Source organism: Bacillus rossius, assembly GCF_032445375.1.
Source record: "Bacillus rossius redtenbacheri isolate Brsri chromosome 9 unlocalized genomic scaffold, Brsri_v3 Brsri_v3_scf9_2, whole genome shotgun sequence".
Taxonomy (NCBI): Eukaryota; Metazoa; Arthropoda; class Insecta; order Phasmatodea; family Bacillidae; genus Bacillus; species Bacillus rossius.
This window is the reverse complement of record NW_026962013.1, coordinates 55,833-83,804: the sequence shown is the minus strand read 5'-3', so window position 1 is coordinate 83,804 and position 27,972 is coordinate 55,833. Positions and strand designations below refer to the sequence as shown.

At 38.0% G+C, this 27,972-nt stretch overlaps 1 protein-coding gene across 1 annotated transcript; it reads left to right on the top strand.

Annotated features, from left to right (window-relative positions):
- Positions 1-54: 54 nt before the first annotated feature.
- Positions 55-27,018, top strand: LOC134542883 (ATPase H(+)-transporting accessory protein 2). The gene is made up of 8 exons (XM_063387467.1): positions 55-321; positions 1,561-1,688; positions 5,770-5,997; positions 12,384-12,521; positions 16,251-16,430; positions 19,545-19,637; positions 21,730-21,835; positions 26,838-27,018. Exons 1-8 carry the CDS (start codon positions 243-245, stop codon positions 26,915-26,917), a joined length of 1,032 nt encoding a protein of 343 aa, XP_063243537.1. The 5' UTR covers positions 55-242; the 3' UTR covers positions 26,918-27,018.
- Positions 27,019-27,972: the final 954 nt, after the last annotated feature.

The window sequence follows — 27,972 nt, the reverse complement described above, 5'->3', positions numbered from 1 at the left end:
TTCACGGCTAAGATCAATTTATATAGAGAACAGACCGTTTTATACGGTTATTATAGAAGGGCGAGAATGTTTTCTAAGCTATTGTGTAAACAATAATGGCCTTCGGTCATAAAACTCATAATAATTCTGATCTTTTAAAGGTTGACTGATTTAAATCGATAATGAACTATATCGATAGTAGTCTGCCACGCCCCGGTACTTTACATACGATTTGCTAATCTTTGGTTTGGTCTTAGAACCATATGATTTGGAAAAGGAAAGGAGATTGCTTTGACATAATGTCTTATATTATTTCTTATTTTTTGGCGTTCCTCATCACGGGTACGTCTATTTTATCTAGTTGTGTATTCATTATGTTTTGTGTAATTATCGTCTTATTTGTATGGTTAATATGTTGTAGGGAATTTGTTGCCAATTAATTACATGTGAGGCATTAATTGTGATAATTTTGTTGTAATTAATACATGCTACTCAGTCTGATTGCAAGGATTTTTTAAGATACAAGTATAGGTTGTGATGGAAGGTCAGTGAATGTGAAATGTAATTTATCTCCATCTTAACTTGCACTTCCCTTGCATCTCTATCATCACCTCCTCAAGCTGGTTTCACTCTTTCCCAGACCTCACAAAAAAAAGTTCGGCCATCTTTCTGTCTTCTTTCAAAGCCTTTGAAGCTTCATGGTTTATCATCACCCTTAAGCCCCCCACCCCTTTTTTTTATCCTATTGCATAGTCCGCCCAAATCTCACACCCCTGAACACACTGAACTGTCTGAAGGCCTTTTCGATCCGCCTCACCCTGCAGTATGCTCCACTCAAGGTCTGCAACAATCACATACACCTGTGTGTCTTCTTCTCTCTGCTGCTTCTATCGTGCACTGCCTTCATCAGGTGTGGGCCCCCTACTGCTGCCGATAATGCAGCTTTGGCTGACCAGTGTGGCGTACGCTGTGTACCTATTCCTTATGCACACTTTATGTACGTTAGGTGTAAAAGAAACAAATTATTACATTTTTTTTTTATTTTGATAATATTTCGATTTAACCCTGCTAAATTACTTTAATTTTATTATTATTGATTTTTTTTAATTATTACTAATCAACATTTAAGAATACTTTATCAAATTTATGCAATTAATGACAGACAGTGAAAGTTTATACAGCCAGATAGTGGAGCAGAATAGCTAGAAGATGCCTGAATCTCTGCTGCAGTAATTCTGCATGGGGGCACGGGATTCATAAACTGCTAAAAAAATAAAATATTAAAATAAAGTAATTGGATATTTTTGAGATGCAAAGCTGTATATGTATATATACCAAAATTTATTTGATTTTAAAAGTAGGTATGTATAAAACTTTGAGAAACATTTTTTTCTGGGAGCAGTTGTTCTGTGTAACATATCAAATAGTAATTAAACTTTAAAAATTGAAAAAAAGCATGAAGATGAATTGGTTTGTGATTTAAAACTGAATAATGACCAAAATATTTTTTATTTTGATATTTTAATGCTTTGACATTTACTAGATTCTTTATAAGATAAAAGTCCGGTGCGAATGTTGCAGTGAGCAGGGCTGGAGAACTACTGGTTCAACACGCACCCAAGTCGACCACATTCTCAGGGGAGAATCCCCTGGACACCAGGAACCTGCATGATGTCCTCATTGCCACGCTGGGCTTCACCGCGTCCAAGGTCCGGTCCTTGTTACAATTTCACCTAAATCGCAGAATGATCAAGAGTTCATGTGTTCTCATGTCAGGCTCTGTTCACTTTCTTAAAGTGTTGTGCTTGAAATCAGTATTAAAAAAATAACAGTTTGAACTACTTGTGTCTACAGGTCACAAAAGTCACAAAAGTCCTGTAAGTAAGAATGCTAGAAGTCCTGTAAGTAAGAATGCTATAAGTCCTGTAGTAAGTAAGAATGCTAGAAGTCCTGTAAGTGAGAATGCTAGAAGTCCTGTAAGTGAGAATGGTAGAAGTCCTGTAAGTAAGAATGCTAGAAGTCCTGTAAGTAAGAATGCTAGAAGTCCTGTAAGTAAGACAAAGGTTCAGGGAGGGGATTGGCAGTAAAAACACGTGGTAGAAGCTGCTTCGGCTATGTCCGCTACAGTTCGGCAGGGTAGGTGGCGAGGTCGCGTTTCAGTCGGTGGTCGTCTCTCGGGGCGTGCGCATCTCTCTCGCGGGCTGTTGGCTGTCAGTGCGTGGGGGATTTGTGGGCGTACGGGAGGCGGCCTAGCAGTGCCAACTGCTACCGACCGCGTCCCGTGGGTGGTGGATACGGGATCCCAGCTCGATAGTTGCAATCTCGCTGGGGTGACTGTGAATAACCAATAGCAGTCCGTGGACCAATGGCCGGTCTGTGGAGTCGTTATTACGGCTATCGGGGTGAAAGGTAGCCTGAATGCAGCTCGGCGCGTGGCAGAAAGCAGTTCCATCGGCGAAGGCACCGCAGGGGAGCTCTATGTGCCCTAGATGCGAAGTGTAGACGAACTGCGGGCTGGAAATTGTGGAGCTGTGAACTGCCGCGCGCGCAACGGAACTGAACAGCATCGTAACTCTGAAGGAAGAGATGGCGGCGCCTTCAAGTTGGGGCCCTGTTGGAGCCAGTGGTAGCCTGGGCGGCGCGACATTCAACTGTCCCGGGATTTTGGAGGACAAGAGGGTCCGACTCGCAAGATACTTAATTCGCCTGAACGACTTACCCCCACCCTGGCTTGAAAGGTTGTTGGCTGTTGACTGGAAGAAGGAAGATGAAGATGGCGCAATTTCAGGCTGCCTTTCGCCCCGTGCGCCCACAGTTCGAGCCAGTTTACTGGCTCATCTGCTCACATCTGGTTTAACTATGGCTGCCTGGGCAGCTGGGCTGGGCTGACGAGAAGTCTCCCGCCCGTGGGGGCGCATGCGCCCCTGGTTAATAATAACCCAGGAGTACCCAACATTTAAATGCGGGCCGCAAGACCCAAGCACCCAACTCCAGCATTGTTGATTTTTCAGCCCCTCCAACTCTTCTTACCTGGACCCTGCTTCCCTCTTGTCCAGTAGTTACCAGCTTGCATAATGCATGATATTTGATCCCTGCATGACCCGGCCCAGGGTTTTCCCTGTGTCTATGCAGGTTTTACCTGGGTCACATTAGTTAGCTTTTAAGCTAGACGACCAATGGAGCGTCAGCCATGGCGCCAATCGCAGCCATGCTGGCCAGTAAACCCCAATAAGCACACGATGCACACGCCCTTGTCCTGCATGGTTAAAAACCCGCATGGTAGTGTGTATAGGCTTCGGCCTGAGACACACTTAGGTCCTCCCCTAACCTGGACCCTCCCCTACACACTTAGAATTATTTAGGCTAGGAAAAAAAATTGTGGCGTTTCAGGAATGATTGACGTGCCAGTTTCTTGGTACACGTACCAGTTAACAGAGTTTCTGATCACGTATGAAGATAATTTCTTTTGTGTTGGTACGAAAAATACCAAGATTTAATTTTTACTATTCTAGTACTTTTTTATGAGGTTCTTCTCTTTATTTTAAGTACTTACTTTGCCATGTGTTGTCTGTTTATATATTTTGTACCAGATATCGATGATACTACACTCCCACTTAGTATATAAGTAATGTAGATTAGGTATTTTACTATCAGAATAATGTAAGTCAAACATTATTTTTAAAAAATAATTTATTTGAAAAAAAAATGTCATTTTTTCTACCTGTGGAATAGTCAATGTTCAGTTAAGAAAACTACTTAAATAGCACCATTTTGTACCTTGAAATTCATATTTTCTCGGGGGGAAGGGCCCCCGGATCGCCCCCCCCCCCCCCCCCCCCCCAATCATGTTTTGATGTGAACGGAGTTGTTGCTTTCCCTCATGTAAACCTCACGCCTCACCACTGGAAAGGTCTCATTTCACTCTTATAACTACAATAGTTTCCTCATTAATGTTTCTCGTGATACAGGAAGAAATAAATTTACTAATAAAGATCCTATCATTTAAATTATCTGAATAAGTTATATATTATACTCAGCTAAATACCCCTCAAAATTAAATTAATTAGTAAATTGTAGTCAAAAGTTTTAAAAAAAGAAGGAAATAAATAAATTTATTATTTTTAAAAAAATACCATATTTTGTAGAAAATTTCTGACTACTGCAAATCTCCTTTCTTTGTGAAACACACACACTATGGAGAATACTCTTCCTGGGAAATATCGGTTAATATCTCACATCACAGCTTTCTCGCAAAGTAAAAATAAAATTACAAAAATACTATTTTCTAGAGACATTCCTGTATTTACCCTGAAAACAGCGGTAGAAGGCCCACTGACCCTTGTGTGGGCCCCTAATAACTGAATTTATTACGTTTTGTGCACAAACTGTCAAACTGATGGTTACATGTGGTTTTATGTTACTGTGCAATTTCATGTAAATTTATTTTACATGAATGAAAAATAGGTACTGTCTTAAACTTTGATATGCAAATTATCTCAGTAGTGTGTAACAGTGGTATTAGCTATGCCAGAGCTCTGAACTCTCTTTGTTTGCACAAAATGATAGCGCTTAAAGTACATTCACATCAGTAAATTTTCTTAATATTTAATGCTGGTGTCTAAATCTAATCTTAGTATTTTTTAATTTACTGCAGTTTAATAGCAAGTTTCACAAAAAAAAAAAATAGAGGATTATAATGTAAACATTTTAATTAGGTAGCTAGCCACAGACATTTCTTAGAACTCTGTCAGTTTTAAAAGGCCATTTATTTTGATTGTTTACTTTTGAAAAGTAGTATTTAAGGATAGTTAAATTTCACATTTGTGTTTGACATTTACTGCCCACGATTTTCGGAGGACTTGGCCTGTTGTTAACCGCATTTGTAGATTTATTTATTTTGGCTGAAATACATAATTTAAGAAATATTTTTATTTTTTATGCCCTTAATCCACTTTTTTTTTCTTCCCCTTAGCTCAGTTAGTGTTAATCCATCTTTAGGTGGACATTGGTCAGAATTGTTGATAGTTTGTTAATTTTGTTTGACTTAAATTTATTTGGAAAACTTTTTTTTGCAAAGTAAATCCTTGCAAGGTATCACGTTTGAAATGGTTATTAGTAGTGGGTGGGAGGGTGGCAACCATTTCCCTGCTTATAATACCAGGCCGTCTGCAGTTCACACAACTCCAGAAACAGACAGTAACAGTGCTGCAAGTCAGGACACTTGATTTCCAGCAGCCATTTTTTACTGGGCATTTTGTTTTTAACACTTCCCTTCAGTTAATAGTCACACATTTAATATAAATAGTAGTAGTTGTAGGCTGTCCACTTAGGTCCATGTGGATATCATCTCTGAAAAGGTTTTTGGTTTGCTAAAAAATTGATACGTACCTGGGAAATTACATTTGCTCATGTTTAATTTAGCTTATTAATTTTGAATAAAGTGTGACTGATGATATAGAATAAGAAGATTGTATTCAAATGTTTTGAAAACATCCTGAAATTTGTTCACCTTGTATTTGTACACACCCAGGTTGCAACACTGACAAGAAATTGGTGTTCTTGGTTGCCCTTTCATCACCTTTCTTCGTTAAAACTATATAATCCCTTTCATAGTTGTCGTGAGACTCCTGCTCCATTCGTGGAACTGTTACTTACTTTATTCCCCGGAAGATCACTCCATCAGTCATCATCTTCTCCGTTCCATTCATCTCCTGTCTCCTGCACTCTATCGTGGAGACTTGTTCCTGCACCGTGACTGTAAGACGGAGGGCGGGCGTGGTGGTGCGACAGGGCGCCAGCTGGGACGGCCTGGTGGTCTCGGACCCCTTCCACTTCGCGGAGGCGGTGGTGATGGTGGTGCGTGACGCACCGCTGCCGCCCGATGCCCAGGGCACCGTCGTGCCCCTCAGAGGGGCCCTGGACGAGGAGGCCGTGTGGGCGCGCGTGAGCCGGCGCGTGATGGAGCGCGACTCTGCCGGGGCCAGCAAGCTGCTGCGGATCGACCTGGCCGACGGGAAGGTGCGAGGCGAGCCACTTTAGTTTCCAGGCTTTACACCATTTCCTATGGTCTGTAATCATCAAATGTATCACTTAAATTTCCTTCATTTTAAAAACTGTAAAGGGGTGATTTAATTATTATTATGTTACAATGTATCATGCTATGTTTTGTTTTATATTATTGTTTGTTTTTAAAATTATGAATTGGTACAATATAAACTTCCATTATCAAAATAACAATGTCATAGTTTCACTAGATCAATGCTCTACTATACTATACTAGAGTATATATATACTATACTCAGTAGCATGTTGAGCGATCTTGATATCCTCCATCATGACACTGAGTTTGGTTTATTACAGTGCTGGCCAAAGTTCGAAATATCTGAACCAAAACATTCGTTGGCTTATTAGCGGTCCTGTGCAGTTTCCAGATTTTTCATTTCCTTTAGTTACCTTACCTGGAACCAATTTTGGAAAGCTTTGGTTTTGGTTAATTTGTGTTGATGTCGCGGGTGATTTGTGTGATTAACTAATTATCGATGTTATGGACCGCAGACATGGATGCCACCATGTGGATGGGCACGTGGACCCAGCTAGCGACTCCATCACGGGACCATGACGTGACCCGTGTGGGTGCTAGGCTTGATCCCCCTTGTACGGTGTTAGTCTATTCTACCAATCCGCTCTCACATGGCAGAACGATGGTCGTCGGTGGGCTCTTAGCTAGGGCATCCCACACGCCCAGTTCTAATCAAGTCAGAAACAAGCCTAGAAGATAACGAGAAAGGTTTAAAACCTTATTAATGATGGCGGATGCTAAAGATCAGTTGAAATAGAACGGTGAAGTCGACGAGGTGCAAAGGAAGCGTCCTACCCCAGGCAGCGGATGTCATGTGGCAGGAAGCAGTGGAATTACTGCTAGGCTGTTTATATTTACGTGACAAACAGATAACACACAGAACCTTTCGAGCACTGAATAGTAAATTACCATTAATTATTACATATTAATAACATTTACTTGTAATGGCAATTATTAACTAAATTCAAAAAATAAAGTGCCCACATCGAGGTGCATTCCAAAAGTGTTTGCGCATTGTGCTGCTCCGTTCATACTTAAGCTGAAAGTAAATAAAACACAAACTATTTTAATTAAATTATTATTTTAGATGTGTGTGGCAGACTTTACTGACCTCTTGCAGGGCGGACATACACACGCATGCACATCACACTAGTTGGGGGAGGTTTGAATAGTGGGTGGCACATCGGGCTTAGGGAAGGCGTAACCCCGGTCAATGTCAGTTTGTTTATATTACTACACAATCTTTAATGTAATGTTTATCTTGTGGAAAAAGTAAACCATCTCATTCCTTCAGTGCCACCAACATCTTACGATGTAAAAAAAATCTGAAAACATGTATACCACAGAGTATGGCTAATATTTTATATGGCACAGTAAGCTTCAACACGTATTAAGTTTGCAGTACTGGTGTCAATTGAAAAGTTATGATTTATGGCTGCTGTGCTCATTAAAATCAACAATATAAACAAAGCATGCAAGCAAAATGTAATTATTGCATTATAAAACAAAGCATGTTAGAGCTTCAGACTATTAAAAGTGAATTGCATTAAAATTGTAAGCCAAAACCTATTTCATAGTTTGAGGTTAGATCTTAAATACTTAAAAATTAAAGTTTTTGGATAATACAATAAAGTGTGGTCTTCTTTTCTTTGTTCTTGAATTACAATTTCCAATAGAAGTTTTATGACTTAACTATTCTTCATGTAATATAAATGTGTAGAATAACACTCAATGATAAATATGTCACACCATTTATCTTTATAAGCCTACCATCGAATACTGTGTATGAAAATTTTGACACCATGTAATGGGAGATAGTTATCATCAATTGGCTGGTTGACTTGCCCGCCCGGGCGTGACCTTCAACTCATGTCGCGTACATTTCCACGAATTTTCCAAACCATCCTTTACTGGCAATGAAAATGATATTACTGTACGGATATTTACATTTTCATTTTTCAAAAATTAAAGTGCTTATTTGTGTATCAGCGCTTGGTTCACATCAATCCTGTCAGGCCAGTGATTTTTTTTCATTGCACCATTCATTTAACAACCTTTTCCATGTGAATCATCTGTTCATTTCTGTTCTGGTGTCTAATGTCAAATATATTCCCACGAGTAAAACCAACAGCATCAGACTTATATAAACATTTGATAGAGTCCTTATTTCGTACGATTGTGCACAAAGTTGACTTGCTTAAAACTAAAGTGCGACCAACATAAGTGTGGCCTTCATGCCATTTTGCACGGTGTAATACTTCTAGTTTTGTCTCAAACGCTTGAACACGATGCATTATGCTTTACTTGGAAGTCATGATTCCTCTATAATTCCCACTGCAGGTGTTTGCGCACGTACAGTTACCAGCAGATGAATGGGCAGACGTTGCTTTGTGCTGGGCGAGTTCCCTGCCACTGGCTAGACTGAAGTTCATCAAGGCCCGGTTTGTAGCAGGGCGACAATGGCATGGCACGGAGCCATACACGTGGACATAAAAACATTTCGTCTTTTACACTCCATAGCCGTAACTTAACTTGCCATAGCTGATGTTTGTACAACAGCCAATAGCTTAGTCAGATCTGCACGTGCATCTCTTCCCCCCTTGAATGGCTACCTGTATGCCACGATACATTTGTGGTTTACAGAAGTTGAAACGACTTTGTGGCATCATACTCGACTTTTTTTTTCCTGCAGAGATTTCTTGCTAACTGAAATTTACATACGTGCTATTCAAGACTGGGGAAGTAAAATTAACATTGCGCTAAATGAATTCATGCAATCTGAAGATGTGCTAAGTGAGGGATTGGTGTACATATAAACAATCTTTATTATGTTAATGAAAAATGTTTCATTCCCTTTGTCTCGTCAAAAAAATAAACTGCATCTACTTTGGAGATTTTTATATTTTCATTTAAATGGTATTCTGCTCATTTTTTTTAACCAACTTATTGTACGTTCAAAAAGCATTAAATCTAAAGTGTTCGAACAAAGAATCGAGTTAAATGGATCAGAATTCAGCATGCAACTAAACTATGCTATACCTTATGTTTTAGAACAGGTAAATTAAACCTTTAACTCCAATGGAGTTTACGATCAGGTTTTGTTAGTACCTTTTGTTGATATTGCTGTGTAGGGGAAGAATATCAGGGGTGTTTAGGGAAACAGCATAAAATTTGGTAGTAGGGAGGGGAATGGGGGTGCAATAAACATCTTGCAAATAGTTAAAGAACATGGTACATGTTCTCTGATTTGAACTTCCTTTTGGAATGGACATAGACTGTGTTGAAAAGTTTGTCATTCTGAATCATTTCACAGTTTCATGTTTGTGTGCACTGTGCATTGTCTGTGGCATCTTGCTGCCCATTGTGGACTTGGAACATGCATGATAAATCAGGTACAGTGAAACCCTGATTATCCGTTTTCCAATGGACCATGAGTAAAAAACGGATAATCCAGGAAATCCTACAATGTGGGAACACACTCTAAAGTTACCAAATGCACAATGTATGTACTATTGCAAAAACTTTCAGTGAATCAGTTAGGTATTTCCATAAACTGACACCAGCAGCACACTGTATATACACAATCAATATTGGAAAATTATACAGCGAAACCCCTTATTTGCACTTTTCATGGGGACAAAGTAAAAAAGTGTAAAAAGAGGGAAAGTGTAAATAAAGGGAAAAGTAAGAAATACGTTAAAGTTAATTAAAATACAGTCGCATCCTGCAGCGTTCATAACAAATGCGGGCTACATTACACATACGCATTGCACCACAGTAAAAAAAATTTTAAATAAAAGGGCCGCAAATTGGAAATTTACCGTCAATAGCGCGCCGTGCGCGGAGAAAGGTTATCGTACTCAATCAGCTGTTATGGCGCGGCGTAGCCGCCGGCTGGCTCTCTCTGTTGTCTGAGCTGCGCATGCGCAGTATAACTCACTCAACGCTCCGCCCAGACTCGTGACGTTCCTTCAGCAGCCAGCCAATAGATGCGAGCTTAGCGGAAAAAAATATAAGCTCCACCTCCCGTGTACCAGTTTTGTCCAGTTCTAATACCAGTTTATTGGTATATGCACCAGTTTTCTCGCTGCCGTGACGTGTTCAAGTTTACGTTCACCTTGATTTCTTTATACCAATAATTAATTATTTACGATCCCCAGATATAAATGGTTAGTTTAAAAAATATGCGTCAACTGTACAATATTTCCGAAATTATAAAATACGTTTAAAACAGTTACCAAGACTCCGCTCATTTTATCTAGTGAGGTTTATGTCTCGTACCAGTATTTCGGCTAAGTTGTGACATAAATATAGTAACAGAACGTTTATACATTCGTGAGTTTACGTTTTTCCCGAGAGCATTTTAGATTGCCTCCTGCTATAATTACTCGGACTTTTACACGCCTAGGCTTAAATTATTATATGTTTAGAAATAAAAGCAACTTTTCATGTTATAAAATATGTTTATTTTGCGATTTAAAATGTTCACTGCCGACTATAAAAGTTACGTTTTTCACAATGTTTTTAGGCCTACTATCGTTGTTACGTGATGTAAATAGCGGGATGGATTAGATTTTTGAGACGTAATTCGCGTGAAAGTATTGTATTGGATTAAATGGGAACCAAACGGGACCTGAAGAATATAGTGCAAATAACGGGAAAACGTAAATAACGGTAACGTAAATAAGGGGTTTCACTACTTCCTTAATTTTTTTAAATGAACAAAATGTGCCATCCACTGGGATGTTTGATGCCCGAACTTGCTGGAACCAAGAAAACAAAACTTTCTCAAGCTCACTGTATTTCGACTGTCTTGCCATTTTCCGTTTTTTTTAAGACTGGCCGTACTGACTTGCTTGTTTCCGAATCTCATTTCTTCTAGCGAAGATAGAATTAAGAGTCGATGGAGGAATACCATAGCGCTTTGCCAAATCAACCCGTTTTTCGCCTGGATTTTTTTCAACGGCATTTATAATTTCTAAACGCTCTTTAATGGTTTTAACCTCTTTTGTAGGCCGATACATATCAATGAACCTTTACAAATTTCACACGTGCATTAGAGTTAAATGCGTAAAGCTAATTTACCGTAAACAAAGAAAATCTCGCGCATATACGGCCGGCCACGGAAATGCTAGGATGAACAATTTCGTCTATGTTTCTCGCAGGATTTCACTGTCGCTAAATAGAAACGTGTTTACCATGTGCTTACGTTGGGCTAGTATGTAGAGTATATTGACCACGGTTATATTGTTGTGTCGATTATCGCACAAAGCAAGAACTATCGTGCGAGCGTTAGCTTTCGTCTGTTGTTTTATCGAAGTTGGTGAACCTGTTAGCAACAGCGTCATGCTCACTTTATTCGTTTTCTTTTAGTAATGGCCGCCATATGTAAATATTGGTATTGCGTGTCGTGTAGACACGCGTAAACTGGAATATTTCTCGGGAATTTGAATGTGAAATCGGTAAAAAGCCTGTAAAGTTCAACCCGTTAAACCGGGTTAAAAATATTCGTAAACGATGGAAACAGGATTTTTTTAACATTGTTCTTGCGGGATTTTTTCGGGACCACGGACATTGAACAATAAAACCGGGAAATTCTACAATGCGGGAACGAATAAACGAGGTTTCACTGTAATATGCTATTTCAGAGTACGTTAAATGTTTATTTAACTATAATCATTTACCTTCATGTACAGTGACACACTTCTCTTAAGGGCGAGGCAACTTATTGCGTGATCTCACACATGTTGCTTATTTCATTTTCTTGTCATTACCTGTACGAGGGCCTTTTCTGTAAATTGATTTCATGTTTTATTACAAATTTTTTCGAAGAATATTAACTAAGTATTATCTGATAGCAATAAAAAGTCCCGCAAGTTATAATTGTGAAAACTTGCGTGACCTCTTACAACATTTTGTATCTCCCCTTTAAACTAAGAAGGTGTGTTTGCTGTCTTAATTTGAACTCATAAAGTAAATGTAATGACATGAGTGATCAAATTAAACATTAGGACTACAAATTTCAGATACACTATACTTGGGTTAGATATGGGTTCCCGAGATTATTCTGGACAATAGGGCCTTATCTGTAAGAGGTGGCTAACCAAAAACAATTTTTGTGTGCATTTACTATTATATTTATATTTTTCTTAGGGTATTTTGTAAGGTTACAAATATTTTTATACATCTTGATAGTGGTGAAGGCGATGAAGTAAAATATTCTTTAATTGCTCTCAAATTTTTGATTGCACAAGAGGTTACGAACCAGGTAAAAGGAGATGTGTGTTCATTCAGCATGAGGCACAGTCGAGGGAGGTTGTTCCAGTGGGAGGCCTTGGAGGACGTGCTGGGCTCCCTGGACTCTGCCAGCCCCCCGCCCCTTCTGGCCGAGCTCAGCCTGAACGTGACGGAGGACCGCCAGTTCGTGGAGCAGCTGATGGCTCTGCAGGAACTAGCACACAAGGTCAGTGGTGATCCAGGATCCTCTACGCAATCATTGCATTTTAGTTTCTAGGATAGGCAATCATTGTTGTAGCTCAGAAGAAAAAAAAAAAAAAAAAATATATATATATATATATATATATATATATATATATTAGGGATGGGCCGGTCGAATCCTCGAATCCCACCGAATCTCTAGTATTCGAAATATTCGAAATTCGAGGGAATAGATTCAGGATTCGAGGAACAATATTGATGTAAATGTAGTACTTTAACAACTTAAATGCTTACAATTTACTTGGCCTGTTTACGTTTTCCTTGGAACACATCCTATTGAGGTACAGTAGAACCTCGTTAATACGTGATGGTTGGGACCGAGATAATCACAGATTACAGAATTTCACGGACTAGCAATTAAAAGCCTGGAAGGTTTTGTCGAGCTTCTCAGACACCGGCGTGCAGCTGGGTTAAGGCCAAGGTCATGTGACGTAACATCTCCCGAGCCTTACTGCGCCTTGGCAGCAGATGAATAAAAAATAGTAAACTCCCCATTATTCGTGTTAATTGGGACCCGCCGATGCCCGGATAAATGAAATCCTGTAAAAAAAAAAATAATAAACCCGGATAATCCGTTCACGGTAAGGGCCGGCCATCTTCGAATTAGTGTTTCGGCTTAAAAAAATACAGCACTGCCTAGCCATTAGTTCACAGTCATTTACAACAGCCGAAGAGAGAGAGATAAGATCGTGCTGACCTTGCACACATAAATTTTGGGAAGCCCCCCCCCCCCCCCCCCCCCTTTCGTATAGTGGAATGCCAGCCAGACAAGTCACTCGCCAGGCAGGCAGGCAGGTTCTACTGTATTGTACTTTTAATTTGTTATTATATAAAAAAATTATGAAGCATGTGCTGATTTGGGAAACTTACTTTATATTCATGATTAAATATTCTGATACATGTTCTATTTATGAATTTTTTTAGGACCAAGTTTGGTTTGTGTAGACTACCAATGTTATAATATGTATTATCTGAGAATCCATGATGGCCAACCAATGAATTTGTTAGCCAATCATTTTGAGCAACACAAAAAATAACCAATATTAATATAAAGAATTTTAATTGGTAAAATAGAGAAAACACCCCGTCAATTTTAACTTCGGGCATATTAATCACTATGCTTTAGTGAGGCTTAATTTTAAAAGACGCACGACAATATTTTTTATGGCCTAAAACCATTGAAGCTTTGATGGCGCCTTTCAGTTTCCATTAAATATTTCAGGAAAGTGTTTATCTTCATTTGGGACTTCAAACAAATGTCAAGTTGGTAACTACAAAATATTGTTCCATTGGATGTTGAATTTCGTTTTCCGATTTCCGTGGATACATGAATCACTGTACTCAATGCCTTAAATCCACTAAGTCGGATTCTACAGCAATTGATGAAGTGACCAGATTCTTACGTGATCCTACAGTTAACCCAGAAATAAACATCCTCGAATACTGGAAAACTCAGTCTGGGTGTTCACCAAGGCTACATAAACTGTCCAAAAATATTTGTGTTCACCACCTGCGACAGTGTTCTCTGAACGTTTGTTCAGCACTGCAGGAAACATATGTGACCAAAAACGGAATCGTCTTGATCCAGACCATGTCAAAATCCTTGTTTTTTTTAAATAAAAATTTAAAGGGTTAAATAATTCTGCATATTGTTTAATTTTTTCTCTTAACTTATCAATTATTTTATAATTAACCCTTGAGATCTGGATTCGGATTCGAGGGGTGGATTCGAGGTACTGTTTGGGATTCGAATTTAAGATTCGGATTCGGGAAAATTGGGATTCGACCCATCACTAATATATATATATAGAGAGAGAGACAGTGAGACAGAGAGACAGAAAGAGAGACAGAGAGAGAAAGAGACAGAGAGAGAAAGAGAAACAGAGAGAGAAAGAGAGACAGAGAGAGAAAGAGAGACAGAGAGAGAAAGAGAGACAGAGAGAGAAAGAGAGACAGAGAAAGAGAGACAGAGAGAGAAAGAGAGACAGAGAGAGAAAGAGAGACAGAGAGAGAAAGAGAGACACAGAGAGATAAAGAGAGAGAGAGAGAGAGAGAGTCAGTCATGGGGACTGTCAAAAGAAGTGAGAAGTCAGCTGTAAACATTGTATCTAAAGACATTCTATAATAACAAGCAGTAACTAGAAAATATATTCTGGTTTAGAAGAAGTAAGAAGAGAAACAGAAAGAAACAGACAGCGAGTTTGTTGTGTGTGATATAATTATTAGTGGTGCACCAATATGACTTTACCGATTACCGATTCAATTACCGATTATGAGAGCAATAATCGGCAGATACAGATTCAGTTACCGAGCTGGAGGGGGTGCAGAGGAGAGCAGCTAGATGGGTGAAGGGCAAGTGGAGGAGAACGAACAGAGAAGGGAAGGGGGAGTGCAGTACCACAGAGATGATGATAGGAATGAGATGGGAGAGCTTAAAGGATAGAAGACAGGAGAGATTGGTCAAGATGTACCAGGTGCTGAGTGGAGTGGGAGGATGGGGAGAGCTGGGGGGAAAAGTCAAAATGGGAATGCCTAGAAGTAGGAAGGAAAATACTAGGAAGGTTTTCAAAGAGAGGAGGAGAACAGAAAGGGGAAAAAATGTGATGGTCGTGAGGACAGTAGGGGAATGGAATAGGTTGGAGGAGGAGTGTGTGTCGGCTGGGAGTGTGGACCAGTTCAGAAGGAGAGTGAGGGGAAAGTAGGGAGAATGCTTGCCACCGGGCACTTTGTACCCAATCGCAGCTATATATTAAATAAATAAAGTAATCGTTAAGATAGTCGCCGATTACGATTAATCGGAAAGTAACCATAATCGCTGATTACGATTCATCGGTATCCGCATCGGTGCACCACTAATAATTATAACTGTTTAAATAAATAAATAATTAAATATTATACTTTTTTTCCCCCAAAATTTTTGTCTCATTTTCTTTATTAGTGCGAAGCTGAGGCGGGTCGCTAGGTTGCTAATAAAATTACATTGTTAGAGTTACGAAAAATTGTAGTATATCAATTTTTTTTTCATAATTAAATTAGCAACCACTATTATTCAATGTATTTTTTTTTCTACGATGCATCATTTACGAGATAATTTTTTTGAAAAAGTCTTAAAAATGAAACGTTCTTAAAAAGTATTTTTTGTAAAGGATGAAAGAATACAAAACTGCATTTCAATTAAAAAGTATCATAAATCATATTAGAGTTTTTCCATAATCACAAACGTAAGCTTGCAGAACATTTACTAAATAATGACATGTAGGTTCTATTAAATTGTGTTGTGATCACTCTCAAGCAATAAATAATAATTATGCAGTATTCTGTAACCCTGTGTAGGCTAGCACTGTAGCACCAAACGTAACAGTTACATAAAATTTTTGCAAAATGAAAAAATGTAATTTATATTTAATAAATATCAACATTAAAACAGTAACCAAAAACAGCTTAAGAATTTATATTCCTGAGAAACAAACTACATGTCAAAAAGTTAACATTGCAGTGCAAACTTAAAATTTAAAAAAAAAAAAAAAAAAAAAAAAAAAAAAAAAAAAAAAAAAAAAAAAAAAAAAAAAAAAAAAAAAATACTGGTCTTGATCATAGCAAAATAAAATTTAAATTAGAAGTGATAAGTTTGGCACAAATGTTGTGCCCAGAGAGGGTGTTGGTGGCAGTGATCGCTGTGATCGCTGTGATGCAGGTGCGGTCCGGGGTGAGTGCGGACGGAGCTCCCGACGTGTGGTGGGTACAGCTACCAGGACTGCGCCCCCTCGCAGACCTGCACGGCCGAGACTCCCCCGCCACTGAGGAGGCGGAGCAACTGGCGGCCGCTGCCGTGCGCGCCCTGCAGAAGTCCTTCGTGCACGCCTACCACAGCCGGGTGCGTGCCTGTGGCCGTGCGGGTTGGTCCCGGTTCTCGGTTCTCGGTTCCTCCGGTTTCCAGCAAAGTAACCGGTACTGAGAGGAAAGTTTCAACAGCTAAACCTTTGCCCGGCAAAAATACAAAACACTTCAGGTAAAAAACAGTGGTATATTCCTGGGGACCATCAGGCACACATATTTCTAACTTCACTTTAAGACCCTTCGTGATGAGTGAATGGTTCGTAAATCTTTGAAAATTGCAGGCTGCAACAAAGGGCAGTCTCACCTTCGTTCACAGCCTGCCTTCAGCTATCCTCAGGCCCACTAGCCCGCCTAGATGGAAAGTGAACGCTGGTAGGAAGTGTCGGTGTCGAAACGTAAACTAAAGATTTGTTTATGCTGAGATCCTAGAACATTTTTTGGTCCCTCTTTTCACTAGCAGACAGGGGTGAATATTTCAACTAAAAGTAGACCTATGGAAAAATAACTCAGGTTCAATATACTTTTCAAACATATCAAAAAAATAAACTACCATGATTTAAAGTTGTCTAATACTTATTAATTGTAGATATTACATACGACGTTTGCAACTTTATGTACCAAACACTGTTAAACTTTAAGAAATGTCTTCTAGTGAAAGTAAAATACGTTTTAAACTGTTCTTTTGGCTTCTGATTCACTCACAAAATTCTTTGAAAATGATTTCATTCCCAGATTTTGTATCTATTTATGAATATTCACAATTTTTTAGTTATTTGATTTTTCTTTAATCATAAAAAAATGCTCCGTCGTTAGATCAGTTCGCTGGTACCAAATTACATATACATGTACTTGCAAAGTTTCAAATCAATATGATGATTAGAAGTAGGTTAAAATCGACTTCCAAGATTCGTTTACATAGTTCGTTAGTTACAAGTAACGCTAATAAAAGCGTATTAAAAATAGGCACGAACACACAATAAAAACTGTGTGATGAACAATAGATATAGTACATTATGCCAGGTATTATGGTACACTGAAATTCAGTGTTAAAAATTATTGTACACTATGCAAAAAATTAGATGGTAGATTATGACCATAGAGCTTGAGCCGCAGTGGGAGGCAAAGATAAAAAATTTGTATCTTACGTGTTCACTTTGATTTTAATTTTAAGAGAAGATATATTATTAAAATATTTAGAAAAGAGACACATTTTAAAGCTATCAATATTTTTAAAGCTATCAAAATGAGCTCCCGTCTCTGGTGTACTGGCAGAAGCTGCTATGAAGCGGGAAGGAAAAATAATCACGTATCTTGGAGGCCCCGTGCTGATTCAGTATTCAAAACAAAAACTTTGTTCTGTCCACTTGCCCTCGCTAAACCCTTTAAGGTCAACGTGGCTGGCCGAGTTTTATCGTCACTCCCACCTCCTTCTCCAATAGGATGTTTTCCCCTTCATCTGCCCTGCTGAAAATGCCTGACAGCCTCAGCACATCCACCATAGTCAAGTACATTTTTCTCAGCCACAAATTTTCAAGCCATACTACCCAATGACAATACTGTAATTATGTATTATGTTATATTTATATAAACTAACATGTCACTTGGTTTGTTGTGTATGTCTTTTTAACTAAAGATATTATTATTTTTTATTTAGAATTGCTTCAATTTTACCCAAAAAAATTTAAGATTTGCTACTAAATAAATTTCTGGGTCTCTCATTATTCAACTAACATATCATGAATTATGTATTAATTATTCTTTTAACAGACCTCTGTTAACTTGGGTGTTCCATCCTTTACCCATTATAATAAATACTTAACTTGCAATTGCTTTGGTATATGGCTACTGCAGTATTAGTGTTAATTATTAATTTTTAATAGTTAACTTAATCTCTTGTGAACAAATATTTACATTTTTCTCAAGCAATTTTTTATTGATGTTCCTAAATAAAATAATGACCCAACAAAAAATGTTATTACCGCAGGATGTTTGTACAGCATCTTGTGACACTTGAGTCAAGTGTGCTACTGAGGGGCTAGGTGATATGTTTTTGGTCTGATCATGGTTAAGTAGGGTGCTAATAAACATGTCATCTATCAGGACATACTGTATCTTTGGTGTGACTGGAGATTGTGTGGAGGTTAACCTAAAACTCAGAACCAGAACCGAACCGAGAACCGGGAAAGATGCCACATTACTATTAGTATTATTAATTTTGCACATCTTTGCTATTAAGTACAATTAACTTTATAGTAAGTTATGTTGACAAGTATTTTTTTTCCTCCAGAATTTTATCACTGTGTTTCACTGTATAGGTGTTTTAACTTATAATTTTACAAAATAATGGTTTTATTTTATCAAAGCACAGATACAAGCCCACACCATTATTGTAACATGTTGGAGAAGAATAAATAAATAAACGTGTATCTTAATTAGGCACCAAACATATGTATTTGTTACAAAACCTCCAAATTAAAAAATATATAAGGTCTAATTGTGTGATGGAGTAGTGACAAAGTGAAGCTACCCCACCTCTAATATGGGCCTTTTTTATGTGGTTTCTGACTGTGTAAAAAATTATGCTTTGTTGAAAATACATTCAGCATCTATAATTACCCACTTAAAGGAATTTAAAAAAAAAAAAAATTAAAATTTTATTATCTCTGACTGCATTAACAGGATGTATTTTGGAATTGGTAAAGTACTAGTGTTGGGCTAGTCGAATCCTCGAACCCTCGAATCTTCTATTGATTTCTATTATTTTAGAGTTTGGAGATTTTAGAAAAACATTGGAGGAACTGTAGTAAATTAAAAAATTTAGTACTTAAAACTATGAAGGTTATTAGGTCTGTTTGTGTTTTTCTTTATACCTGTCCTATTACTATTCAACAAGATATTGTACTTTTAATATGTAATATTTTAATTAATTTTTAAATATCTTCATAAATAAAATTTCAGTATTTATCGATTTAAAATACATACAAAATTAAAAATATTTTATTCCTTGCATATTTGATTTTTGACCCTTTAGCGTAGATTCAGATTCGAGGGGTAGATTGAAGTAACTTTTTGTGATGCACTATTACGTGATGATGATAGGCTGAAGTGAGAGTTTGTGAGTTCTCGCAATGTGACAGGCTCCCGGTTGCAGGTGCTGTTCGGAACACTGGCCAGCGCAGGAGACAACCTGGTGCGCAGGTCTCGCAGTCTGATGGCAGACGACACTGTCGCCACCACGGCAGAGGTGCGCACATTTCCCTTCCGTACTTGTTGTTTGGGGTGAAGAAACTACTTTTTTAGGCATTTTTACTTGTGTACACGTACAAGTAATATTTTAGAGTTTATTAATTGTTAAGTTCATTTGTGTGAATAAGTTAGACATGTACCGTATTTACTCGCATAATGTCCGCATTAATTTGGCTATATTATTGTCAAAAAAAAAATGGGGTGCGAACATTATGAGGTGAAGTCCGAAAAAAAAAATTTTTCCTCAAAATTTTACATGTTTTGTGTAAAGTAAAAGAATTGTTCTCTCATAATTAGTTTACTAGTACCCTGATTTTACGTATGCTCACGGTTCCGCGGATTGTATTAGTAAAATCGCTGCTTCGTAAAATTGGCATCCTTCCCTCGGCCCAGTTGAAAAATATTAACGGCGGCACACTAATTCGCAGAGCGCTGGTGACTGGCGACCCTCCGCAGCGGGCGTGAGAAATGTGACAGGTGTCGAGATAATTGGGTGCCGGCGATTAGTGGAAGATGCCACTCTTTTTTTTTTTTCATCTCTCACTCGTGTGTGCGCTCTTACATTCAGAAGCCGCAGTCAGCTTACACAAAATAAACACTTTGCGTGAAAAGATATTTTTTTTAATCTTTCATTGAGCTGGCCACTAACGGCACGGGGCAGATGTCTAATGTCTGCATTAGCCGGCGCCGGCGAGCCTCCCTCCCTGTCCCTTGCCTACTGTGTGTATAAAAAAAGTTACCGGCAGACGTCTGTGCATGCGAGTCCCCTCCTGCCCTGCTTGACTGAAGCGGGGGAAGGAGTGCAGAGCGTGGAAAAGGCTGAGCAGGAATTTTTAACAAAAACAAAGCATGTACTTCCACCACTTCTCCGCTACCTCCCCTACTTTGTGACGTAGTGTGAGTTGCAGCTGCTTTGTCCGCGCGTCTGTGCGTGGGACGTGTACTGGCTTGTGCTATATATAGCCCATCCCCTTGCAACTCGCGTGACGTCGCAGGCAGCTGCGCAGTAGAGTGCGAGTTTCTGAGTCCGGACGGTTTCACCACGCTACAAACCCTCTCAGCGACCGCTCCGGAGAAATTAACAACTCAAGGTCAAAGAATTGTTGACAGCGTCGGTAAATTTCCATCCCGTTACTGTGCCTTTCAGGGGTGGCCAAGGTTGCTTTGTCTGGTGCGGACTTTATGCGGATTTAAAAAAATTCCATTTCAAGTATTTAAAAAGAAATGTGCTGACATTATGCGATGGCGGACATTATGCGATTAAATACGGTACCTAGAAAGACAGCTCATATTCCAAATGGTAGCACCAGGGTATTCACACAAATTTGTAGAAAAATTTCCCTGAATTTATCATAACTTTTCAGGCCAAAATTACAAACTTCCCTGATAATTTTTTTTTAATTATTTACATATTTTGCAATTTTCTGAAAGAAAAAAGACAATCCAGCCTCCAACATCTTTATAGCTGTACTAGTTCAAAAATAACCTTGCATATGCCATTTTACAGCACTAAAACACCATCGGGGAAAAAATGTGCGTTTAAAGTCTGAGTGATGGCATACTAGAGCATGACATTTCCCCTTAAAATTACTATATTTAAGTTCTTTGTAATTTCTAGGAACTGTGAAAACGCTTTGTATTAATTAAACGTTATGTATTAACAAGGTTTCAATGTAGTCTTAATGGAATGATCCGTACCATTTGTGGCTTGGGCACTTTCTGAAGTGAACCGTTACTGTGAGCCAGTACAACTATTTTGACATTCTAGTTATCTGTGTGAAATGTCAAGCTTTGACATGTCTAAAAGTTAGAGAAGTGGTGTAAAATATAAATTTTGTAAAATAAATTAATTCCCTGTGGTATATATTTTTTAAACTTTAAATTTTTGACTATAATCAATAATGATCCTGTATGGATTTTTTTTTTTTGTAATTCTTGTCATTTAAATAATAAATTATCAGATTTTGCCTTTGCACCTCAAATATATAGATATTTTAAAGTTTATGAAGTGTAAGTACACATTAGTAAAAGAGTGCTTGAGGGTATTTCTTCATTGCTAGCAGTCTAACCCTCAAGTCCTTGGTTCCCAGGATGACCTGAATCTGTCGAAGGACTACGATGAGAACTACCCTGTGATATTCAACATCCTCTTCTGGTTCAACATTGCGTTCTTTTACTCAGTCATCGCTGTGGCAGGTAACACATGTTCTACACTGTTAACAGTTCAGTGAGTGGAGCCAAGTCCTGTTTGGGGAGGTTCCGTGGTTGATTTGTAATTCTGAAAGTTTGAAAGGTCCTTTTTAAGTTGTCCATCCTCAGGTCACTTTGATGCCATTCCTTCCTAATCTTTTTTTTTCTTTTTTGTCATTTACAAATTAACAACAGTTAAAACATTTTAAGAAAAATAATTTGTCATTTTCTGTAAGTAATAGATTTTTACTATGTGTGTGAAATGCCGTTTTTTAGAGGTGGGACTATACCACACTTGCGATACTCGATTCTGTATTGTTTTTTCAGTTCGATACTTTCGATACTCCAGGGAAAAATATTTTCCCATTAAGTAACAATTATTACAAATAACATAAATTAGTTTTGAACTATTTAAATTCCCTCTTTATTACAAAAGTATAAACTGCAAACAACTTTAAAGACTTGAGTATAGAGCTGGGCCGATGCCGATTCCCGATCGTAATAATCGGCCGATTTTGTTAATTTTGCCGATCATAATGATCGGCAAAACGTAGCCGATTATTTGAGCCGATCATTGGTCTCCTACTGCAAACTTATAACATTGAATAATTACCTATACCTAACAACTTTCCATGTTTGTTTACAGTACTTTTCGGGAAGAAAATTTGATTACTCATCGAAAAATAATAGGATTTAATAATTTAAAACTAACCACACACGAAAAAAATATACCAATAAAGTAAAGAAGTACCGTAAGTTTTATAAACATTGAACAGTTACATACCTAAGTATCAATTTCCACGTATATTTACGGTACTTTCGGTAAAATAATTTTCCATTATACTATTTGTAAAGTTATTTATCATTTACGAACCGAAAACTATGTATTTGTTTACCATTTACGGTTAATATTACCGGAATGGCGAGTGGCGACTGTTGTTTAGGTTGGTTATATGACGCCAGAGATTAGAGTGACGCGCGTCGCGCGACGGAATTCGTACGGATTAATGGCGCTAGTAGTCTCGTGGTTAGTAAACAACTACTCTTCGGGAATTCATCTATTTAGTTTTTTCTCGCTAAATATGGCCTATTGAAAGTTTTGTTTAGCGAAATTAATATTCTTATACTGTTTAGCGGGAAATAGAGCTTAACTTTTTTTTGTATAAAAACCTGGTTGATGAAGAGTTTTGTTTCCCACAGTAGAACCTCGTTAATCTGTGACACGCTAATACGGGAATCGGATAATCCGGGACGATTTAAAAGTGCAGAAAAAAAAAGAGAAGCTAAAATTGTCAGCGCTTAAAATTGTCACGCTGGCCGGCGGCCGGCAAACACTGCAAGCCATCGCGTGGGCCGCCAAACTCTGCAACGCTGTTTGTACTGACCCTTTGTGTCGCCCCCCCCCCCCCCCCCCTTTTTTCAGCTGTCACATTTGTCACTCTTTAAACTTGAGGGGGATGTCCTGACTTCTGCTTCCCGTCTCCCATTTGTTTGAATGTTGTTTGACGTGCTGCTGAGTTACTTTCCGCCCGCCAACGCACGGCAGGCGCCTGGCGAGTGACGTGTCTGGCTGGCATTCGGCTGGTTGAAGGGGCGGAGGGGGGTGGTGAGCTACCCAAAATTTATGTGTACAAGGTCAGCACGATCTTATCTTTCTCTCTTCGGCTGTTGTAAATGACCGTGAACTAATGGCTAGGCAGTGCAGTATTTTTTTAAGCCGAGACAACAATTCGAAGGCGGCCCTTACCGTTAACCGATTATCCGGGTTTATTTATTTATTTTTTTTTTTTACAGAATTTCAATCATCCGGGCATCGGCGGGTCCCAATGAACACGAATAATGGAGAGTTTACTATTTTTATCCATCTGCTGCCAAGGCGCAGTAAGCCTCGGGAGATGTTACGTCACATGACCTTGGCCTTAACCCAGCTGCACGCTGGTGTCTGAGAAGCTTGACAAGACCTTCCGGGCTTACCTGTATAATCGCTAGTCCGTGAAATTTATTATGTCGTGATTTTTAAGTAATCATGTCAATGAAAAGTAGTTTTGTCTGGGAATATTTCACCGTTTATAGTGATCCGTCAAAAGCAACGTGTAATCAGAGGTACTTGAAAGGCTCTAATCGGCTCAGAAGATCGGCAAGATCGGCAGCAGATGATCGGCATCGGCATGATCGGCCCAGCTCTACTTGAGTATAAAAATCAATATAAAAAATAGAAGCGAAATACAAACTATCTTCAAGAGAGTTAGCCTTTTATCTTCCAGTACACTTTTTTTTACCGCAAACAAATGTAAATAAAGATAGCGCTCTCTTAAATAAAATTGCCGCAAACAATGATAGTTCGCGCTGGTGGCGCCAATTTACGTCACTATACGACCGCGGCAATTGAAAACATTCGTAATATCGATACAAATCTCTGGTACTTACCATACACGAGAGACGAGACATGTACTTACTCTATGATGTTGACTGTTATTACTAGGCGTGTTATTGTTACTATTGCGACGGATTGCGAGTGGAGTGAATTAATGTGAATTTTAAGTGCTCGATATTTCTAGAATTTTTTTTTTCAAATTTCCTGTGATTTCAAAGTCAGAAGTGTTACGTACAAAAAACGTAACTTCTTGAACACTAAACAAAAACTTAACCTTACTTTACCGTTTGTTTACAATTGGCAAGTTTCAGTAACAACTTATATAATTATAATTTATTCGGATGTAAGCCTATTGGTTATCATAATTACGGCTAATAAGCTGTTCTAGTATATGTAGTTTTATTTTGTACGATGGTGACTCAAAACTTAATTCAATACAAATGAACAAGCATTCCGGTATCGAAAAAATGTATCGAACTTACAGTTTCGATACTCGATACTTTGCCATACCGTCAACTATCGAAGGTATCGAGGTATCGAAAATCCCATCACTACTTTTTTTCAATTTAAATTAAAGTTTAGGACTAAGATCTAAGTCTTCGCCAAAGACAAAGTCAAAAATCTTTTAAATATTTTGTTACTTTAAGAAAAATCCATAAATACAATTTTTGTACTTCATTTTGGTGTCATTATCATTTAAAATATTTGTAAAGCAGGCTGTTATATTAATTCTGAAATACTATGTCAAGAATTTTTTTTTCTGTTATTTTTTTTAAGTGTACAACACCCAAAAAACAAAATAGGCAGGCTTTAAAATTTATTACAACAGATTTTGCTGTCTCATGTACATATGTAAGTGCACATGTAAGTACATAAGTATTTATGTAAGTACATACAGCAGAAATGAGCCAAATTTTATTTTTACTTGCATTTAGTAGAATTTTTCTCTTCTATAAACATATTGTGTAAATGCAATTTAATATGGGTTTGCGAAGCTTCGAAAAATATAAGTCGAATGAAAGACTAATTTTCTTCACCTTTGGGAAATTTTTAGAACTTTTTAAGTTTTCAAAGTTTTTTTCCTTAGAGCAGAATACATTAAAAGTTGGATTTAACGCCATTGTTTGAGGCCACTGGCTTACTGCATTTTTACCGGGAAGAGAAATAATCCAGTTGTTAAAAATGGATTAGAAGTGTCAGCAATTCCTTGGGTAGACAAGAGACAGCAGAGATCGGGTGTTCGTCTGCCCCCACCCACTTTGTTCAGCTACTGCTGTGCAATATTTATGTGACAGCTCAGGCAATTAGCTTTAGGGTTATTCATTTTCCACTACATTCAGTGATGTAAATTGTGAGAAAACTCATCCACTTGCTTGTTTTTTCTGGAAATAGAGTACAATGCCCAGTGGTGGTGAAGGAAACTTGTATTGATCTGATAGAAAACATCCAGCTACAAACTTAAGAAATACAGCATTAGTTATCCTGTCATTCTTCAACATGTTTTTCAGGTAGATAATACACAGCGACTGTCCAGATCCACTATCCACCCCTGCCCCCCTTTCCCACCACTGCGCAAGGAAGTAACTGCTGCTAGCGAGGTTTATTTTAACAGCTCAGAGAATTACCTTCCTCACCCTCCACCTCAGGTTGACAAATAAAACCACTTCAAAGTGCAAAAAAAATTGATTTTTACCCAAGCGCACATAAATTGAACAGGTAAAGAAAGAAGCATGTTAAAGTTGAAGTTTCACTTGTTTTCCTAAACTTTAGTTAAATCAATATCAAACCTAAAAATTAAATCCATTAGTGTTATGTTAGCACATAATATCAAAAACATTCATTTTTACAGAAAGAAACACAATTAAATGAAAAACGTTGTTGTTGTTGTTGTTGTTGTTGTTGTTGTTGTTGTTGTTGTTAAACTATGTTGTTTTAAATTGCCACTAACAGCTTCTCAGCGTACGTGTTCATAAACTTTCTCACGTGTATTTATTTAAGTGAGGTTATGTTCCGGTATGTACAAAGTATAAAGATGTCAGGTTACTTGTTGCTGGCAGGGAGTGTCTGTGGAAGGTTTAGTAGAGTCCTGGCTGTTTTCATGTGAGTGTTGTGAGGTTATGTTCCCGTATGTATAATTTATTTGTTTTAAAATTAAAATTTATCTCACATATATTACTAAATTAAATAACTTGTTTATATTAATATTGAATACTGAGTATTTATTTAAATTTTAAATTTTTGTTGAATTTATACTTTACCAACCGTATTTATATCACTCCAGTCCTTATGTTGTAGTTATATTATTTATATGCAAAATTAAAGTTTTTTTATATTACACTAAGTAAGTATAACTTCTAACGCCCATTTTTAAATGTTTTTTTATCCTATTCTTGAATATGTTTTGACATGTGAACATTTGTATGCTTGTGCACCTATTTTTTTCTTTTATCCTATTCTTGAATATGTTTTGACGTGTGGACATTTGAATGCATGTGGTGATAATTGCAAAATATTTTCAAGCAATTTCAGTGAATTTGTTAAGTTTTCTTGATTGATGTGTAAATACACAGACCAGAAAATTGCAGGACAGATGTATACTGCATGGTGTGAACTGTTGACTGTTCTTGATGGCAGTGTTCATCGCAGACATGGACCCAGGACGAGACTCCATCATTTACCGCATGACCAGCAACCGAATGAAGAAGGACAACTGAAGATGGAGGTTGTGTGTAGTGTATGGTGAATTTAGCCATCAATATTCAACTGTAAATATTGCATTGTGGTGTGTGTTAATATAGTCGTGACTTAACTTATATTCCTAGGATGGTATTGGTTGGTTATCAGTATTATTTAAAACTCATCTTTGTCTCTGCAGTATATGAGCCATAATTATAGAAGTTGTGTTCAAAGAACTGTATTTATCCGTAGAAGGGTTGCCCCCACGAATGGGTTCCCCACCCATCATTTTGGGCATAAAAATCTTAACATTTTCACCGTTAAAAAAGAGTCGCCCTCGAGTTAGGGCCGCACCATACATCTGTCCTCAGTAGAGTTCCATGGATACAAGTGAAGTCTTTGTGTTCCATGTCTCAGCTTATTGGTGCCTAAGAACTACAGAACTGGTCCGTTGTCTACTACGGGAGGGTATGAGGTGGCAGTCATGCAACCATCACCCCCTCCCCCTCTTTTTTCAACTATATTTACAATCTCTACAATTCCCGCACTACCTAACAAAAAGATAAAGGAGAAGACTGCTACTTTTTATACCCATGTTTCCCTTCCGTCTATTGTATTTTAATTTGTACCTATCCCCTTGCCGCAGAGAGAAGAGGTGGCAAGTTACTCTTTGTCAGTTCCTTCCATGAAAACTTGTATACAGTACTCTCCCGATTATCCGCGAAATTAAGTGGCAGGCCCACCGCGGATAGTGCCAAAAATGGGAAACAAAAAATGAAACATTAATTTCAACTTAAAAATCTAAAAATTTTTGTACAGTAAAAGTTACAATTAACAGTAAAAAATTTTAAATGATGCTAAAATTTAAGTTTTTACTGAATAATGCAACCATACGACTAGAAACAAAGCGCGACAGAGACAAAAATAGCAACGTATGTCAGCCTACTGCGTGAGTTCCAAGAAGGCCTGTGGCATTTTATTGTATACTGCACACAATACACTCGTCAGTAGAGTTCAAATTTGCTCACTTGTAATAAAATACAGATTTACACAAGTGCTGTATTTTTTCGTAGCATGCGCGGATAATAGGGAG

Coding starts and splice junctions, on each gene's coding strand:
- LOC134542883 (XM_063387467.1), top strand. CDS start 243: ATGATTTGGAAAAGGAAAGGAGATTGCTTTGACATAATGTCTTATATT. Junction 1,689..5,769: donor TGGGCTTCACCGCGTCCAAG/GTCCGGTCCTTG, acceptor GTGGTGCGACAG/GGCGCCAGCTGGGACGGCCT. Junction 16,431..19,544: donor TGCACGCCTACCACAGCCGG/GTGCGTGCCTGT, acceptor TCCCGGTTGCAG/GTGCTGTTCGGAACACTGGC.